This window comes from Carlito syrichta, unplaced genomic scaffold (assembly GCF_000164805.1).
Source record: "Carlito syrichta isolate Samal-C Ts95f unplaced genomic scaffold, Tarsius_syrichta-2.0.1 Scaffold315818, whole genome shotgun sequence".
Classification (NCBI taxonomy): Eukaryota; Metazoa; Chordata; class Mammalia; order Primates; family Tarsiidae; genus Carlito; species Carlito syrichta.
Genome location: NW_007259914.1, coordinates 523,243 through 542,275, shown reverse-complemented (window position 1 = coordinate 542,275; position 19,033 = coordinate 523,243). Strand labels below are relative to the sequence as shown.

Sequence of the window (19,033 nt, the reverse complement as noted above, 5' to 3'; positions counted from 1 at the left end):
TTCCATGGGCAAGTTTCTCAGGAAAATTGCCAGTTTTTTAAACTTTTTATTAGAGATGGGGGTCTCACTATGTTGCCCAGGCTGGTCTCAAACTCCTGGCCTCAAGTGATCCTCCCACCTCAGCCTCCCAAAGCACTGGGATGACAGGTGTGAGCCACTGCTCCCAGACAGGGATAGTTTTTACTTATTGAAGCCTAACTAAATCCCTGAAATGTACCATGTGAGGTGGGGTAGGCTTATACTAAATCCCAATTTATTTAGATCTGCCCAATAGGGGAGAATGAAAACAATTAAGCCAAGAGTCCCAGGCTGCGCCCCCATGGTGCTCTGGCTAAGGACAATGAGCCTTGCAAACCTGGGCTTTCTGAACAAACATGCAGAAGGTGAAATGCTCATCAGTGGCTCCCCAAGAGTGAGGGCTGGGGGTGGGACCTGGGTTAAGGAGAATGGGAGAATGTTCTTCACCAGCCAGGCGTGGTGACCAATGCCTATAATCTCAGCACTGTGGGAGGTGAGAGAGGATTGCCTGAGCCCATGGGGTCGAGACCAGCCTGAGTAACTTGGCAAGATCTCATCTGTATAATAAATCAAAATGCTCTTGGAAGGCTGAGACAGAAGGATTGCCTGAGCCCAGCAGGTTGAGGCTGGGGTAGCTGTGAGAGTGCTACTGCACTCCAGCCTGGGTGACAGAGTGAGACTCCAGCTATAAAAAAAAAAAAAAAAAAGGCCAGGCTCAGTGGCTCAGCCTGCAATCCCAGCACTTTGGGAGGCTGAGGCGAGTGGATTGCCTGAGCCCGTGGATTTGAGACCAGCCCAGGCAACATGGTGAGACCTTGTATCTACAATACAAATTTTAAAAAGTAAATTAGCCGGGCATGGTAGCACTGATCTGTAGTTCTGGCTACTTGGAAGGCTGAGGCGGAAGGATTGCCAGAGCCCAGTATGTCGAGACTGCGGTGGCCATGAGCTTGCCGCTGCACTCTAGCCTGGGGACAGAGTGAGATTATGATTTAAAAAAAAAAAAAAAGAGGCCAAGCAAAGTAGCTCACACCTATAATCCCAGCACTTTGGGATTATAGGCGTGAGCTACCTTGTTTGGGAGGCAGAGGCAAGAGAGGATTGCCTGAGCCCACAGGTTCAAGACAAGCCTGGGCAACTAGGCGAAACCTTGTCTCTAAAAAAGGGGGAAAAAATAGTTCATATCTCCCAAAGCTGCCTCTCCCCTAAGCCTTGGCTATTCACGTACATGTTATTGCCCACCCAGGCTGTAGGCTGCTGTAGGGGCCACCGTGTCCATTTCCACTTTTTCAATCTCTCTCAGCATTTGGCCAAATTCAATATAACCATCTAGTAATTAAGAAATAAAGCAGCCAGGCTCAGTGACTCAGCCTGTAATCCTGTGCTATGGGAGGCTGAGGTGAGTGGATTGCCTGAGCCCATGGCTTCAAGACCCACTCGGGCAACTTAGCGAGACCTCATCTCCACAATAAATCAAAAATTAGCTGGGCATGGTAGCGCGCGCCTGTAGTTCCAGCTACTTGGAAGGCTGAGGCGGAAGGATCGCCGGAGCCCAGCAGGTCGAGGCTGCGGTGGCCAGGAGCGGCCACTGCACTGCAGTCTGGGCGACAGAGTGAGATCCAACTAAAAAAAATAAAAATAAAACGAAGTCTACTAATTTCTGAACCCTGAAGTCCAAATTTTTGGAAAGAGTCTACACATATACACATCTGTGGCAGAGAGTAGAGCGTTGTGGAGTATCTCTTACAGCAAGGGGTTCTGGGGGAGTGGCCACACTTGTGCCTCATGTTTGGATTTTCCTCTGAACTGGGGATTTGTCTGAAGGCAGGATAACCTACCCCTGTTACATGGACACACACACACACACACACACACACACACACACACACACACACACACACACACGGAAGCCCAACTCTTATGCCATATATGCACTGTGTATGTACCACATATGAAGACTGGAGCCACAACACATGGTCTCCATCGGGCAAATACGGCCAGGTATTTTTTGAAATTCCAGGCCTGCCCACCTCTTTTGCGAAGAGGAATGAAATATTCTTCTCCATAGAATCATAACTGCACAGTGAAATGCACCGAGAGATTCTTCGTCCGCCTGGCGCGTCTGTTTCATCCGGGCAGCATTGCTGAGAATGGGCTTTAGTAGGCATCCTTCTCCATTACACAAGCATTTCCAGAGAACTACAGAGAACAAAAATGTGCCTGAGTACTCGTAAATTCTCTCAATGTTGATACTGTCAAAACATGGCCATTCTCACCTTTACTTCTTTGACTTTTACAGCCTAAGACTTACACTGGTTGCACTTCATAAAATTTCCAGGCAACATTCCCAAAACTAAATGTGTGTCCAGAGAAAAATATCTGTCTGATTCCACACCACAATATTTCCAAACTAGCCCTTTCACAGCTTAAGAGTCCACCTCTACCAGGAAGCCTACTTCTATTAATCCAACACATTTTCCAACCTCTTATTCTTATTTCCTTTCTCAAATACCTAGCATAATCAAAATCCAGCCGGTCAGTTCTGTCTTACTCATTTAGAAGGCAAGCTCCCCGTGTCTGTCATATTTATTCCCAAGAGTCTAAAACCCTGTGGCATCAACTCCATGATGTACAAGAAATGCCCGCTGCCAGCCAGCTTGCCTTTGTCCAATTACCCAGACCCGAGCAGAGATCCACTCACTGGGGCACGTCTGCCCATCACTTATCACAGTTAAATACAGCCATTACGTGCTGGCTGCGGCAACGCTGTTTATCTGGGACAATAACGAGTCCCTGAGGACTGGGTTGCTCTCAGGTAGCCGCAGCTATTCTGGGACACTCACAAGGGCCCTGCGGTCAATGAACAGAGCCGCCTGCACTAGCTGATAAACTCCGAGTGTGATGCCAGATAGTGGTCCCTACACAGAGCCCATCCCAGAAAGAACTATGGCTTGATGAGGCTTTGCCAAAAGTGGTTCCCTACCCCATCTGCCTCATGAAGAGTTTTAAAATGGCTTTTGCTGAGATAGAAACAATTTTCATGTTTTGAACAGGATGGGATCTCTTTTCTTTATAACTCATTCATTGATGAAAATACTGGTATAACCTTGGAGATATTATAGGTGTGGTTCCAGACCACTGCAACAAAGCAGATACTGCAATAAAGCAGGTCATACAAACGTTTTGGTTTCCCAGTGCATATGAAAGTCATGCGAACACTATGCTGTGGTCAATGAAGTGTGCGATAGCATTATGTCTAGAAAAAACAATGCACATACCTAATTTAAAATACTTCATTGCTAAAAAATAATGCTAACGATCATCTGAACCTTCAGCTAGTTGTAGTCTTTTTTTCTGGTGAGGATCTCGCTCCCATACGGATGACTGCTGGCTGATCACTCACCTCAGCCTCTCAAAGCGCAGGATTACAGGCTGAGCCACCAAGCCCGGCTTGCTGTGGCCATTTCTTAAAATAAGACAATGAAGTTTGTCACAGATATTGACTCTTCTTTTAATGAAAGATTTCTCCATAGCATGCGATGTTTGATGGCATTTTGCCCACAGCAGAACTTCTTTCAAAACTGGAGACAATCCTCTCAATCCCTGCTGCTGTTTCGTCAACTAAGTTTATGAAATACAGTAAATCCTTTGTTGTCCTTTTAACAATGTTCACAGCATCTTCACCGGGAGAAGATTCCAAGAAGCCAATTTGTTTGCTCATCCATAAGAAGCGACTTTCTAATCTGTTGAAGTTTCATCATGCAATTGCAGCACTTCAGTCACATCTCATTCTAGTTCTTTGAATTTCCACCACATCTGCAGTGACTTCCTCCACTGAGGTCTTGTATCCTCAAAGTCATCCATGGGGATTGAAATCAACCTCTTCCAAATGCCTGTTAATGTGGATGTTTTGACTTCCTCTCATGAATCACAAATGTTCTTAATGGCATCTAGAATGGTGCATCCTTTCCAGAAGGTTTTAAATTTACTTTCCTTAGATCCATCAGAGGAATCACTATGGCAAATGTAGCCTTATTAAATGTATTTCTTAAATAATAAGACTTGAAAATTGAAATTACTTTTTGATCCATGGCTGTAGCATGGATGCTGAGTTAGCAGGCATGAAAACATTAACCTCATTGTATATCTCCACCCAAGTTCTTGGGTGAGTAGGTGCAATGTCAATGAGCAGTAATATTTTAAAAGGTATCTTTCTTTGTGAACAGTAGGTCTCAACAGTGGGCTTAAAATATTCAGTAAACCATGCTGTAAAGAGATGTGCTATCATCCGGGCTTTGTTGCTGCACGTATAGAGCACAGATTGAATAGATTTAGCATAATTCTTAAGGGCTTTAGTATTTCCAGGATAGTAAATGAACAATGGCTTCAAATTAAAGTCACTGACTACGTTAGCCTCAACAAAAGGCATTCTGTCCTTTGAAGTGTTGAAGCCAGGCATTGACTTCTCTCTATGAAAATCATAGATGGCATCTCCTTCCAATAGAAGGCTGTTGCGTCTACATTGTAAATCTGTTGTTTAGTGTAGCCACCTTCATCAGTGATCTTAGCTAGATCACCTGGACAACTTTCAGCAACTTCTCCATCAATACTGGCTGCTTCACTTGTATGTTATAGAGACAACTTCTTTCCATAAATCTCATAAACCAACCTCTATGAGTTTCCAGCTCTTCTTCTGCAGCTTCCTCACCTCTCTCTCTGACTTCATAGAATGGAAGAGTGTCAAGGCTAGGTGCTGGACAAGGCATTTGAATAAGGGAATGTCGTGGCTGATTTGATCTTCTACCCAGACCACTCAAATTTTGTCCACGTCAGCAATACACTGTTTGGCTTTCTTATTTATATGTTCACTGGAGTAGCACTTTTTTGGGGGGGGTCTCATTCTGTCACCCAGGCTGAAGTACAGTGGCATGCTCATGACCACCGCAGTCTCTACTTGCTGTGCTCATGCCATCCTTCCACCTCAGCCTTCCAAGTAGCTGGAACTATAGCAGCATGCCACCACACAGTTAATTTTATGATTTATTGTAGAGACGAAGTCTCACCAAGTTGCCCAGGCTGGTCTCAAACTCCTGGGTTCAGGCAATCCTCTGGCCTCCACTCCCAAAATACTGGGATTACAGGTGTGAGCCCCCATGCCCAGCTGGAGTAGCACTTTTAATTTCCTTCCAAAACTTTCCCTTTGCAATCACTTGCTAGCATTTTATTGCAAGAAGCCTAGGTTTGGGCCTAAATTGGTATTTGAGATGACTTCCTCACCGAGCTTAACCATTACTAGCTTTTGATTGAAAATCAAAGACATGTGACTCTGCCTTCCACTTTAGAGGCCTTTGTAGGGTTAATCATTGGCCTACTTTTAGTATCGTTGTGTCTCAAGGAATAGGGAGGCTGGAGGAGAAGGCAAGAGATATGGGAATGGTCAGTTGATGGAGCAGTCAGAACACACACAGCATTTACGGATCATTACATGGGGGTGGCTAGCAGTGCGCCAAGCCAATTACAACAACATCAGTAGCATCAAAGGTGACTGATCACAGATCACCGCAGCAGATACAACAATAACGAAAAAGTTTGAAGTATTGCGAGAATTAACAAAATGTGATACAAAGACATGAAATAAGCACATGCTACTGGGAAAATGGCATCGACAGACTTGCTCAATCTCTGACACAGACTTGCCACAAACCTTCAATTTGTAAAAAGGTAGTGTTTGCGAAGCACGATAAAGTATAATAAAATGAGATCTGCCTATAATTGAAAAACATCTCTTTCTCCTTCCTATTCAGTTGTGATGGGAGCTAACCCAAGGGTAAGATTCAACTTAGCTCAGTGTTCAACTCTGGGGTGAATCACAGTTTCATCATCATGGTGCTGCCACTCATGACTCTGCTACTCAACTGCTCTGGTACTCATGTATACTAAAAAAAAAAAAAAAAAATTGAAAGCAATTATAGGGCCTTGCTTTTTAATTTTTTTATATTTGTCTTTTTAGTCATATCCCTTATTTCATTCTTTAACCAATAAAAATCACAACCATACATGACCCTCCTTCCCCACTATGAGTTAAATGGGGAGAGAGCTCTGCTTGTCCTTCCAAGTGGTCGTTGCTGTTTCTTACTGACCTCTGAGACTTTCTGGAGGACAAAGAGCCCCTGAATCATAGAGCCCCATCTTGTGCACACACATAGACCTTATCGTCACCCTGGACAACAGATCTTCTTCACATTGAGTTCTTTCCGGATCCTGGGTGTTTAAGGAGACCAATGACCCTGCCTGGCCCTCTTCTAAAAGCATGGAAGGATTAATGATCATGTCTTTTTTTTTTTTTAACTTAACGAATGTGCCAAGCAGGTGGCTCTGCCCATCCCCAAAAAGAAAAACCAAGAAGAGTTACATGATAGAGCTGATGTTCTACAGGAAATGTTGAAGAAGAATCTAGAGCCCTGGTTCCCTCACTTTCAGGACTTAGCACTTCCTCTTGTGGTTTGTGTCTTCAAAGAAAGAAATCCAATTTTATTGAGTACATCTACTGTATGTCAAACACAGGGCTAGGCTTTTTATATGCTTATTTCACTTGAAAACAAGTATATTGTATACAGTTACTTCCTGGAAACAACAGTGTTACTGACGGATTTATTATTGTCTCCATTTTACAGATGAAGAACTTTGCCAGGGAGGTTAAGGGACTTACTTGCTCAAGGTCACCAGCTAAAAAGGAGCAAATCTGATGGAAGTCCAGTTTCTAGGACTTCCAAGCTCTCCCACCTCCCAGGAAGCACTGACCATTAGGCCACAGGGAGGGAGAGATGGAACTGGAAGTCCAAGTCCTTTTAAAATTGGCATTAATCCATTCATGAGGGTGGAGCCCTCATGACCTAATCACCTCCCACCAGGCCCCACCTCCCAACACTGTTATGTTGGACACTAATTTTTAACATATCCAGCTCTCTTGCTTTGCAAACAAGAACTCTGAGAAGGTATTTGACAAGAAAAAAATAGCACTTTCATTCAAGTTTCTTCCACCACACAAACAGTGTGGCCCCAGACCCGCAGCTCTGCTTGTGTCCTCCGTGCCTACAGGGGCAGGTGTTACTGTGTCCCCATGGCAGACGTTAAGTCCTCGATGCATTAAGTGACTCATCCAGGGGTCAGTGAAAAGGCCAGGGTCACAGTCCTCTTCTGATTTCTACCACACTGTCTCTCAAGACTGCTGCCTTCCAAATATTCTACCTCAGATAGAAAACCGAATGTTTACTGTGTTATGATGTTTGTTACTTCTCTGTTACATGAACAAAGGCATTTTAGGTGGAAAAGAAAGGCACAGAGAAAAAAACTTCATGTAGCAAGTAGCTGTGTCCTGTAGGTCATGATGACTTTTGAGTCAGTTCTCACTCTGTCACCCAGGTTGGAGTGCAGTAGCACGATCATGGCTCACTGCAGCCTCGACCTCCTGGGCTCCAGCAATCCTCCTGCCTCAGCTTCCCGAGTAGCTGGGACTACAGGCACATGCCACCACATCCTGCTTACTTTTTTGTTTTTGTCTCTACAAGGTCTTGCTATGTTGCCCAGGCTGGTCTCGAACTCCTGGGCTCAAGCAATCCTCCAGCCTCAGTCTTCCAAAGTGCTGGGATTACTACAGGCATGAGCCACTGTGCCTGGCTCAGATTTTAAGATTTTAAGTGAAGTCTGGAAAATCAGTCTATCCCACACATTATTCTTTACAACCAGCAAATTAGCAGAGAGTGAGATTCATATTAGGAGAAACTTCGCTGCAACAAATCCGAACAAGAATACTGATTTCAACCGCGAACAGCAAAGAGGATGGGAAGTGTGACTAATCGCTGCTTTTCTGCAACCCTTTAACCCTCAGCCCCAGATGTTCAGGCACGACCTATTTTCTCTCTGAAATCAGCTGCCTGATGCAAGGAAGCCTTGCTGTGGATGGAGAAAATATGCCTCTGGAGTTTGGTAAAGAGCGTGCAACTCAAGCGGCTGCGTCTGGGTCCTGAGTCCCACCAAGAGGGAAGGCCCATGAGAACTCAGGTTCTAATCCGGGCTGCGCCATGCTGTGACCTTGGGGGCCCACTTTTTTTTGGTCACAGCCTCTACTTGTGAAAGTGGAACCAGAGATATGAGAATTTCTGGAATGGTTTCCCTATCCTCTGAGGTTGACGGCATGAAAAATGCTCCGTTATTTGCCATTATACATCCTGGGATAGGCATTCTGGACTGCGAGGGCTGCCATGATGGTTCTTCTAAAAAGCATCTACTATGAGCCCAGTAGCTCCTGGGCATTTGAACTGATTTTATTTGCCTTGGAGCTTATAATTCTATGGTGTAGGGGTTATTGCCTTCATTTTAAACAAGACATGTACAGTGGTTTCGTGTACAGCCAGGCTGCCAGTCAAATTCCAGCACCGCTATTTACTGACCGCATAACTCTGGGTAGGCTGCTTCACCTCTCTGTGCCTCAGTCTCTTCATCTGTAAAATGGGTTTAATAATACTGTCCCATCGCATTATTGGTATGTGGCATCTGAACACTACCTATATGTAGAAAGTGTTCAATACATATTAGCTGTTATAATTATTTAATGAGAAAGCTCAGGCCCAGAGAGGTTGTAAACTTGTCCAAAGCCTCACAGCTGTTAAGTGACACAGCCAGTTTTCAAATCCAGGCAATTCTCCCTCCGGCCTTATGCTCTGTGCAGCCTTTCCAATGGGGCAGTTACAGCCAGTTTAAGGGGACCTGCAGTGGGCCACCCTTGACATGTGTTTCTTTCAGCTACCTCTCACAACGCTAACACTCACGACATAGAGACTGAGGCTCAGAGAGGTTAAGTCCCTTCATTTCTGCTAAGAAACGAACCCGGGAGGGGCCAACTCCAAAGCAGACTTTCTTTCCCACTGAGTCATACTCCCGCCTTCCTTCACCACCCGGAGCTCACTGGCGCCACATGTGGATGCTTCCATGGGCTGACAGCCTGAAAAGTCAAAAAAAGAGAAGCGGACAGTTTCAGAGGGTTGTCAAACTCCTTTCAAAGCTGCCACAGGCCCTGGAGGATCTGGTTCCGGTTCTGAGACCATGCAGGTGTCTAAGGTATGTAGAGTGGCCCACCTGGGTCTTCCTGCTGCTCTCAGTCTGAGGACAGAAAGTCTGGGTATCACTGCGGCATCACGGTGCAGTCTTCATCTGCACAGAGAGCACGGCTACCTCTGTGTGTCCCCAGGGCAGCAGCCTACACCTGTCCCCCCCCGCTGGCCTAGGGTCAGAAGGGTGGAGCCCCTGGCTTGGTGGCCATCTGGGGCCCGGCCAGGATCCTCCATCACTGGACTTTGGTATGGTCAATTGATTATGAGATTTCCTTCCACTGTGGGCCATGACATCTTCTTAGGCCCACTCTGGGCACACAGAAAAAAGTTCTTCCTCCCGCTGTCCTGCAACAATAGCTTTGCAAAACGCTTGACACATAGAGGTGGCCCCTCACCCTCCAGCGATCGACCACTGTTAATTAGCCTGTCGTCAGAACACAACCATCGGCTTCAGTGATGCCGGTCTTTCAGCCTGTGCACAGCTGCTCAAGTCATCTTCCTCAAACAGAGATTGCATCCTGTTGCTCCTCTGCCCGAGGCCACAGTGATGTTGCCCAATGCATCGAGTACAACCTCCTGTTCCCCTGCCTCCTCGCTGTCCTCCAGCCTTCTGCTCTTCAACCTCTGTGGTGAAGGCCTTCACTCCAGCCAGATGAACCGGAAGATTGTCCTGAACCTTGCTCTCTTCTGCATCGCCTCCCCTGGACATCCTACTGCACCCCTCACGCCTCCTCTCCCAACGGCCAGTCACGCCCCTTTCAGGTACAGAACCCAGCTCTGAATTCACCCACCTCCCAGCAACCTGCCAGCTCAACCCCAATTAGCTGCTCCTCTGTGGAGAAGCTTTTCATTCATTGGCGCAACAAATGCCTGCGTGCCCATTCTGCTGGCCCCTGAGCTGGGAGTTTGGTTACAACTAGGAGGAGACAGGACCCAGTCCCTGCCCTTGCTGGAGTCTACTGTCTACAGAGTCACATCAGTTTGCAGGTCGGCGTGTTGCTTGTAAGAGACTTTGGTTATTTCTTGTCTCTCAGTGGCTTATGAGTTCTTCAAATCAAGTCAGGACTCCTGTCACAGCCTCCCTATTTTCTTCTTCTTTCTGTCTCTCTCTCTGTCTCTGTCTCTGTCTCTCTCTCTTCCTATCTCTTAGTAACACAGACAGGAAGCAAAGTCAGTGTTAGATAATGTTAGTAAAAAATGGGTATGTTTTCCCTCTAAAGGAATAAATGAAGTCTACCTCTGAACCACGCCTGAGCAAAAGGGGGATGCCTCCCTCTCTTTGGATGCGATGAGGAAACTATCAAGTTTTGCAGATTGTAGTATATATTAAATATAAATTAAGGATTTATAAAATCCAAAAACAGAATGTTTGAAATTATTATTGCCATGTATAGGTCTCATACACACGGGCGCGCGAGTACACACACACACACACACATGCACACGCACAGCTAAGACAGAGAACAAATTGATCACCTGAACAGACAATGAGAACTGCTGTCAAAGTCAGGACAAGAACCCTGAACCAGTGACCTTCATCTTCATTTGCAAGGTCATAATTTTTTTCCACCTCAAAATTTTTCATCGTTTTTCAATCAGTATTTGAGATTCACGTTGCTCAAACCTTGGGGGACATGACAATTGCCATTAAGCCCCCTGTTTGTAAGGTCAAAATGAGAGGAATGGGGGGACCTGATGTATTTTTGGTTTGGCAAATCCTGTAACTATTTTCTCGAACATTTGGGGTTTGGCTAAAACCAAAACTTATTTTGCCAAGCACTTTGGCCTTAATTTTTAAACCCATGTGTATTTTAAAAGAAATTCAATCTATATGTTTCTGACTCATTTACACTTAACTCATGAAAATGCTGTTTGGTAAGAGCTATTAGATGTCCAAGCAAGTTTATGAGCCTTTTAAAGTCTTCTTTCCCCTGTTCTTACTAGAAAGTTGTATTTTGCCAGTCATAAAAGAGTGTGAGTCCCAGGAGCCTGTGATCAGTTTAAAATTTATTACCTTCAAAGCTTAAGTGGATTCTGAGTTTGGAAAAAGTTTCTCCCCCTCCTCTTTTTTGTATTAAGTGCACAAACAGGCTACCTACGATACAGGCAGACTCTTATGTCTTTGCCTGCAAGATGGCTGACAGCAAATAGTAAAACATTCAATTTAACCACCGATAAATCGTCCCTAAGACACTTCAGAGGAACAACAGAACGTTTTAAATTCACTTGGACACAGACTGAGATCCGACACTCTAATGGGAGGTTTTACTAATTACTTTTAGGATAAGTGTGGCTGAACATGGTTCAAATTAGAACACGTCACCATTTGAATACTGGAGACTTTTTTTTCTTTAATCACAGACAACCAACCCTGCTTATGACTTTTTAATACATTTTTTATATAAGCTGAATCTACTAAAAACGACATTTGAATTGAAACCAGAAAAGCAAGAAGAACATGCAAGCATGCTGCAGTGACTTCATTCTGTATCTTTTATAATGATGATCAGAGACCACTCAATTATGGCATTCTAGTGGGAAAAGGCTTTTGGATAAAGTACTTAAAAATGGCTTATAAATATTTAAAGTATAAGCATCTAACAAATCATAATGACAAAGTTTTACATTTAACCACATATGCTCCAAATATCTTGAAATCACTCTAAATATGGGTTTAAAATATCAAAAGAGCCAGTAGATGGGATGCAGAGTTTCACAGGGAAACTTGAACCTGATCATTCTTGCTCCCACAACACCCAATCTGCACCATTTTTAAAGTGTGCGTGTGTAGATTTCTTTAGAAAAAGATCATGTTGCTGTCTGAATTTCCAAAACAAGAGTTGAAGGATGAAATATAGGGTTTCCCCTTCTCTCACCAAATGCAGTGTAGCCACTTTGCTTCTAGATAATTTGTTATTGTAGGTTGGCTCAAATTTAAGACAGTAACATTTTAGAAACACTTGGAGAACTAACCAGCTGCAAGGAGGATCTCATTACAAATTGAGACACATGTTGTGTGCGAATACCGTTCATTTTCAATACCAAAAACATGTCTGGGGAAAGAAGTCATGCAAATAAGGGAGAGATATACTTTTTAATCGCATTTTTGTAGACGTTAGGTCAATGTTTCACAGCAAATGAGATGATAAAGTGTGTTTCTCCTTTTTTGTTCTTTAAACATGACCAGTAAAAACACAGCTTGCTATACCAAAGGAAGACAGCAGAACAGAGGTTTAGGGGGCATGATGAGACAACCAGTGCTAGAGCAGTCAAATATCTGGATAGGAATGAGGTTGATTTGTCGCAGCCCTGGCCTCTCAGCTCCAAGGAAAGGCAGCTCTGCTTTCGGGATCCCATCTCCCTATTCAGGGGGAAATTGCACGAGGATCTTTTACTTTGGACCATAACTCAGTCGTAGGAGCGGCAGAATTGGATCCCAGGGGCAACTTGACAGGTTTCCAATTTAAGAATATTTAGTAAACTCCAGAGCTATTTCAAAGCACTGGAGACTAATTCCAAATTTTTGTTCTTATTTTGCCCCAATCATGTTCACTAGAATATTTTCAATGACCCTGGAAATAACCTGTGTGTGCACGTGCATCCCCTCTCCTTGTTTTTGTTTTGTTTGGTAGAGATGGGGTCTCGCTATGTTGCCCAGGCTGGTCTTGAACTCCAGGGCTCAAGTAATCTTTCCATTTCGGCCTCCCAAAGTGTTGGGATTACAGCCATGAGCCACTGTGCCCGGATTAGCCTCCTGTTCTTAATCCTGACCCCATCCTATTTTTTTCCCAAGCAGAATGCTGTGGAAATCCACAAATCTGGAGAAGAGCTCTGTGAGGTTAGCTGGCATCTGAGATGGCATTTACTACTTCTCCTTGAGAATGGGACCCTGTAAGATGATGCCAGGGCTAAGCTGTTTTTTCTAAAAGCTAATGTATTTCTTTTTCTGGATGGATTTCTTTTATGCCTTTTGAGCCATCAAGAAAAAAAGTTCAGGCATGCAAAATGCATTGCCTTAGCATCCATCCACAAATAAAGTGTTACGCACTTCAAACGGTAACTGAAAAAGACAAAATGATTCTGCGCAGGACATGGTGAAAGAAAACAGAACGGCCACCCCCGCCCCTTTGGCACGATCTCTTAGACAGAAACGTCTGGAAAAGGCAGAGCGTTCGGGTGGAGGTTAAGTGTTCCACAACATGAGGTAAGTGTTCCAGGCTGTCGTGTATTTTGGTTTGGGGGCATCTCTGGCCCTTTGCAAGGCTTGTCTGCACGAAGGTAGGTGTAATTGATTGAATCATGATGCCCAGGCAGTGGCACTGGCCGGCGAGGGAGTGATTCATAACCAGTCAGGGAGTTTATTTCCAGTGTCCTTCTGGGGAGTGGCTGGTTGATAGCTGATAGCTGGCCGAACGCCTTCCCAAGTACAGTCTCTCCAGGTGAAGCAGCAATACTGGAGAGCTAGGAAGAAGAGGGGGATGCTTCCAGACTCCATCCTGGTGTTTTCTGACTGCAGTCATTCTGCTTTCTTGGCCTCTATGGCAGAGGATGAGGTCTCCTTGGTCAGTGTCTCCCTAGACAGTCTAAACTTTGAAAGACCAAGTGCGAAGACGCACCTTGCTAGTTTCTTTTCTTACTTCCCTTTTCTTCTTTCACCCCGGGCACTTGCAAATATGACAACTTGAAGAAAAGCCTACAACCTTCTGCGTGATGTTGCTAAGGTAATCTCATTTGAGGCAAGTGCTCTGGTATGTAGCTGTGACTGTGATTCTGCAACACGAGGTCCACAGTAAACATTCCCAAATGATAAATTCCACATTTTAAGGGAGACTTACAATGAATTCAGCTTCCTCAAAGTAACAAGAACAACATCAACTCAGACAGCTCTCAGGAATAATGTGAGATAATCCTTCAGAGATGTGCAGCATACTTTTTCTGAAGAATCTGTGGACTTATCTTCCCATGAAAACACCACTGTGATAGGCACATAAAACTTCCTATGAAATGTCAGGGGAAGAAGCTGAAGGCAAGTTATGGTCAAGTCCAGGGGGCCAAGAGACCAGCTTTAGGGAGCTGCCACATACATCAGAAGGTGGAGGCAGAGCTGGCACCAGTGCTGTGCTGGCAGGACCCTGAGTGAATCCCCCGTGACAGTCTGTGCACTCAGCACCTCTCTCACCTCACTCTAACCCAGTCCTGCTGAAGATGGAAAATTATGAGCACATCTGAAAGTGATGAATGCTCAGCCATTCCATCAAAATCTGATTGACATATCCAGAAGTCAGATGCTTACATGTTAAAAACCTCCCTCTAAAGCCTCTTGTCAGGGACCCGGCAGCATTGAATGGGACATGACCACGGCCAATCTGGACACCATTCATTCCAGAAAACTTCCTCTACAAGTCTGAAACAACCATGGGGAGCACTCTCCCAGGTCTTCCCCCTCAGGTGTGTACGTGACACAGACCTGGTAGCTTCTGCTTGGCACCTTGAAATACCTCTACCTAGAACTGTATGCACCAATTGCAACCTAACAGAAGGCTAACTTGTCACTTAGGGCTGTTTCCAATAATCAAGGACTGGACCATTATGACAGTTCAAGTCTGACACAGGATCCAAGCACATCCACTGTACTGATTTCCTCTTGTCTTTCTCCGTTCTTCTTGTTTTAAAAGTAGGCACTCTTAGTACTGATTTGAATGTATGAACTGACTTTCCAACCTCCTCCCTGCCAGTCTCTTCTCTGAACTTCTAGGCAGAGACACTAAACAGGTCAAAGTGACTTGTCACCTCCACCCTCGTGGCTTCCTCAATGAGGTGACCTCCTTGCCTCAAAGCCATTGCTTCTGCGATTGTGGCTCCGTGACCAGACTCCAAGAAGTCAAGACAGCAGGCACCTCATCCAGCTTTCCCCAAGGAAATAAGAAGCCGAACCTCCCTGCTGAGTGTGGAGGGCAACATGGAATTGGGACCAGGAAAAGGAGTCTCACATTCTTTGTAGTTTTAGAAACATAAAAGAAATTTGGGAGCCACAAAGGTAGAAACCTGTTGCTCCTCAGGAATGGAAAAAATTAGGGGGAGAGGGTTACTCTGGGTACGCATTTCTTCCATTGATTATCTTACTTTAAAAGAATATGTCATTTCCCTGGAAAATTGAGGAGGGGGAATATTTTCTTTTGAATATCTGCAAATATTTGCAAATGGTTACTCTGAACTCCCCAATGTACCATAAACAAGTGTAAACTGTAGAAATTCAGAAAATGTACAAATACAAACAGCTATCCCCCAAGCTCCCAGGCAAAGACAAAGAAAGGGATATTCCATTTATTAATGGAATTCTTTGTAGATGGAATAGTTCAGAAAATGTTTACACACAGTTTTCTTTATTATTTGGGGGGATTTTTTTTTTCCAGCTAACAGAAGCTGCAGAACTGGTATTTGGAGTCTTAAAAGTGAAAGATAAAAGGGAGTTTACAACCTTTTAAAAATTTTAACTAAACTTAGTAAGTGCTGTATCTGGGGGAAAATCTGCCCACTGAAACAATTTGTAATCATATCAGCAAATAAGAATGCATAAAGTTAGGTAACAAGGAACAGAATGACTTCAAAATGAGGAGAAAGCTGCAATATATAAAGAACTAGTCAATTTGATGACTTCCTTGAAGACAGTTGTAGCTGCCTGGGTTGCTGATTTCAAGATAACTTTAGTCTGCTTTGGATCTGTTTTAAATGCTTTTTAAGAATAATAACACAGTATGAGAAAAGCAAACATGGTGAGAAGAATGTAGAAAGCTGACTGGAGTTACTGACAGACTCTCCTATGAGAAACAATAATAATGAATCACCACCAAGCACTTGGAGAAATCACTTACCTGTGCACCACCCACACACCCAGCCTGGCTACGCTTTGGGGGTTGCTTTCCACTTTGGTCACCACGAATTCACCATCAGGGCACAAAAGCCATGCGGTCCTTCATTCAACGGGCGCATTTCCAGTTCCCCAACCGTATGAATGGTCTGGGTTTCTGGAGGCATAGAGGAAAAACAGCACCACACATGCACAGAAAATCAGGAAGAGCTCGAGAATCTGAGTAAATTATGGCAGGTTGAGACTGCTGTGAGGTGACACGGAACTACCGAGGGCAAGAGGGAACGTGATTTAGTGGAAAAGAGGTAGCCCTTCCCCCTTCTTAAATCACTTGCCTTGTCACCCCTCTGTAGCTCACAAAGCCTGAGTATTTCTGACTTGAGAGAAAAGCTGTAATTTCTTGGGGGACCCATCATAAAAAAGAACTCTCCCATCTGAAGAGGTATTGGGCAATTTCATCACTGCATCTTCTGAAATTGGCTGAGGCCAAGTTAATATTTTTAGTCAGGAATCTGGTCCACATACAAGACCCTAGCCTGATTCTTTGTTCAGAAACATGTATTGTCTAAATCGCCATCATCTATTTTATGTTTTTATATTCTCTCAGTCCCATGCTACTTATAGGCTAGTGCCCCTGTTCTTGACCTGGTCACTTCTCACTCCAGTGCTGGTAGTAAAATCTTTCACCCTCCTGTTCTTCCTTCAATGCCACCTGAATGAGTGATATAAGAATGTTTTTAAAATGACAATTCCCAATGCTTGCTGACTTTCTGAAGGCCGTCACTTTTTTGTCACACACCTTCCCATTACTCACAGCTTTGTCAACCATATTAAATTACTCTCGTGAAGGAATCAGGGGCATTTTCAATCGAGGTGACTGAGAGAAGGCTGAGACCATCTGTCTTCAGACAGCAGAAATTGTAGATGTAAAATCAAGAGGAATGGTGAACATGGTTAGGATTCTGCTCCCACCGGTAAAGCCATCAGTTGGAAGAGGAAGCCTCAAAATATTCCTGCACCACCCAAGTCTCCCTGCTCTGGTTTAGTGCTTCCCAGGTGAACTTCCTGGCAAAGTTCAGGGCCCGTGTCAAAAAGGCCAACCTAGACACAAAGGGCTGAACACACCACACTGTGTGGTGTGTGGGGTTAGTAACAGGTTTGCTGCGAAACACTATCTGAAGACAAAGATGGCGGGTAGGCTCTGTTTTGTTGGTTTTGTTTTTCTTTAGGGATTTTCCCCTAAGACAACTGAATTGGATAAGTGAATTTTAGTAAGTAAGGTAATGAACAATCTAATTCACCTGTTCTTCTATAGTGGTTTAAAGAAAATGTAGCCCTGGAGCCCACCACCTGGATTTGCATCTCAACTCTGCTGACTCATTTGGTCATCTTGGGCAAGTGATTTCATTTCTGTCTTGGTTTCCTCATCAATAAAACGAAGACAAACATTGTCCTAGGGATCCAGCTGCAAATGAAAACTACGGAAAAACACTTGGAAGGGAGCTGTGCATACAGGTGTGGGCAATTATTCATCCCACCTCTCCAGTCCCTGCCTGCCTTTGCGTCCCCCTCCCAGACAGGGCCACGGCATCATATCTCCCTCTGCGCCTCCCCGGCTCTAGAAAGAGCCATGCACAGAGTAGTGCTCATCTCTCTTCTCATACTCTCCATAAACGACAGATAAACCCCACTGAATGTTGGCCTGTATGCCGCCCACTCAGGCAGAGGAGGGGAGTTCTGGGTCCAATAGGCCCGAGTTGAATCCTGGGTCCCACACTTACCAGCTCTGATTCGACATGGTCTCCAAATCTCATCTGCTTCCTTGGTAAGATACAGACAAACCCCTGCCCACCAAGAGTGGCACGAGGGGCGAACGAGGCCACATCTGGCTAGAGCCGGCACACATGCCTGTTCCCCGTCCCGTCTATGAAGTGTTTCATTCACCCTCAGTGGCTCCCCTGACATGAAGCAGGATTCCCCCTAGAGGTTAGAGACGTGCACCGACACTCATGGCAGCAATGCTGCTCTTCTCCCAGTCAAAGCCTCCCACTGTCTATGAGATGAGCCACCCACCAGCCAAGTTGCTGAGCCCCAAAAGACAGAGAAAGCAAAGCCGGCCAGTGATGCTTGAGGACCACACTGGGGAAAGCTGTTTGGTGCCCCAATGCAGGAAGAGACCCCAGAACAGGAGCCATGAGCCATTGCTCCAACACCCTGCCAGGAAAATGGGGCCTCGTGGCCTGGGCGCGGCTGGCCTACACAGGTGAGGTTTTTATTCTCATTTTACAAACGGAATCCCACAGTTATCAAGATTTGGTGAGTGGAGACCTTCTGCCAATGAGTCTACCAGCTCTAGGAGGTGGCCCAGCTCATGGATTCACTGTACCTTTCCCCGCTGCCCTGCAAACTCATGACTGACCATTTTGGTGTCGCAAGTAAGCGCTCCCTCCTCCACACCCTCCTCTTCTCCAACAGCGTGAGATATAGCGATGAGCATTAAGAACAATAGTAGAATGAAGGCGTTAGTGTTCCCTGGCAGGTGCAAGCCTGAGCTCCACCCTACGTAAGCAACCCCGAGCACGGCGCTTACACAGTGTAGCTCGGTTTCCTCAGCTGCAAAGTGGGAACGATGCCACTAAACACTGCCCAGTGTCCTGGTCGCCGGCGCAGAATGTCCACAGTGAGACCACAGCAGGGACAGAGTAAACAGCGACAGGTAAAACCGTGACTCTCAGCTCTGGTCTCCAGCTCGCGAGAAGGCCGCGGAGGCGGAGGTGCCCCGGTGCATACAAACCTTTTACTTATTCTGATTTCGAATTCGGAGGCACCTCCTTTTGAGCGGCGGCTCCAGGTCCTCCGGCCCGGCGCCGAGCAGGGGCGAGGGGATGATGCAGGGGGCCATGGCCGCCTTCTCCGCGGGTTTTGGCACGGGCTGGATCACGCAGCCGCTCTTGGGCAGCATCCGCAGCGCGTAGGCGTGGTCCTCGTCGGCGGGGTTGTTGAGGTTGGGGTCCGACTTGTCGCCCCCCGCCAGCGC

The 19,033-nt window shown here is 45.4% G+C and overlaps 1 protein-coding gene across 1 annotated transcript in view; it reads right to left on the bottom strand.

Annotated features, from left to right (window-relative positions):
- Positions 1-19,033, bottom strand: part of SOBP (sine oculis binding protein homolog) — a 181,994-nt gene that overhangs the window by 5,957 nt on the left and 157,004 nt on the right. Inside the window, exon 7 of the mRNA XM_008073310.2 lies at positions 18,791-19,032. Coding sequence (XP_008071501.1) covers positions 18,794-19,032 — 239 coding nt within the window. The 3' untranslated portion in view covers positions 18,791-18,793. The remainder of the gene's footprint in view (positions 1-18,790; position 19,033) is intronic.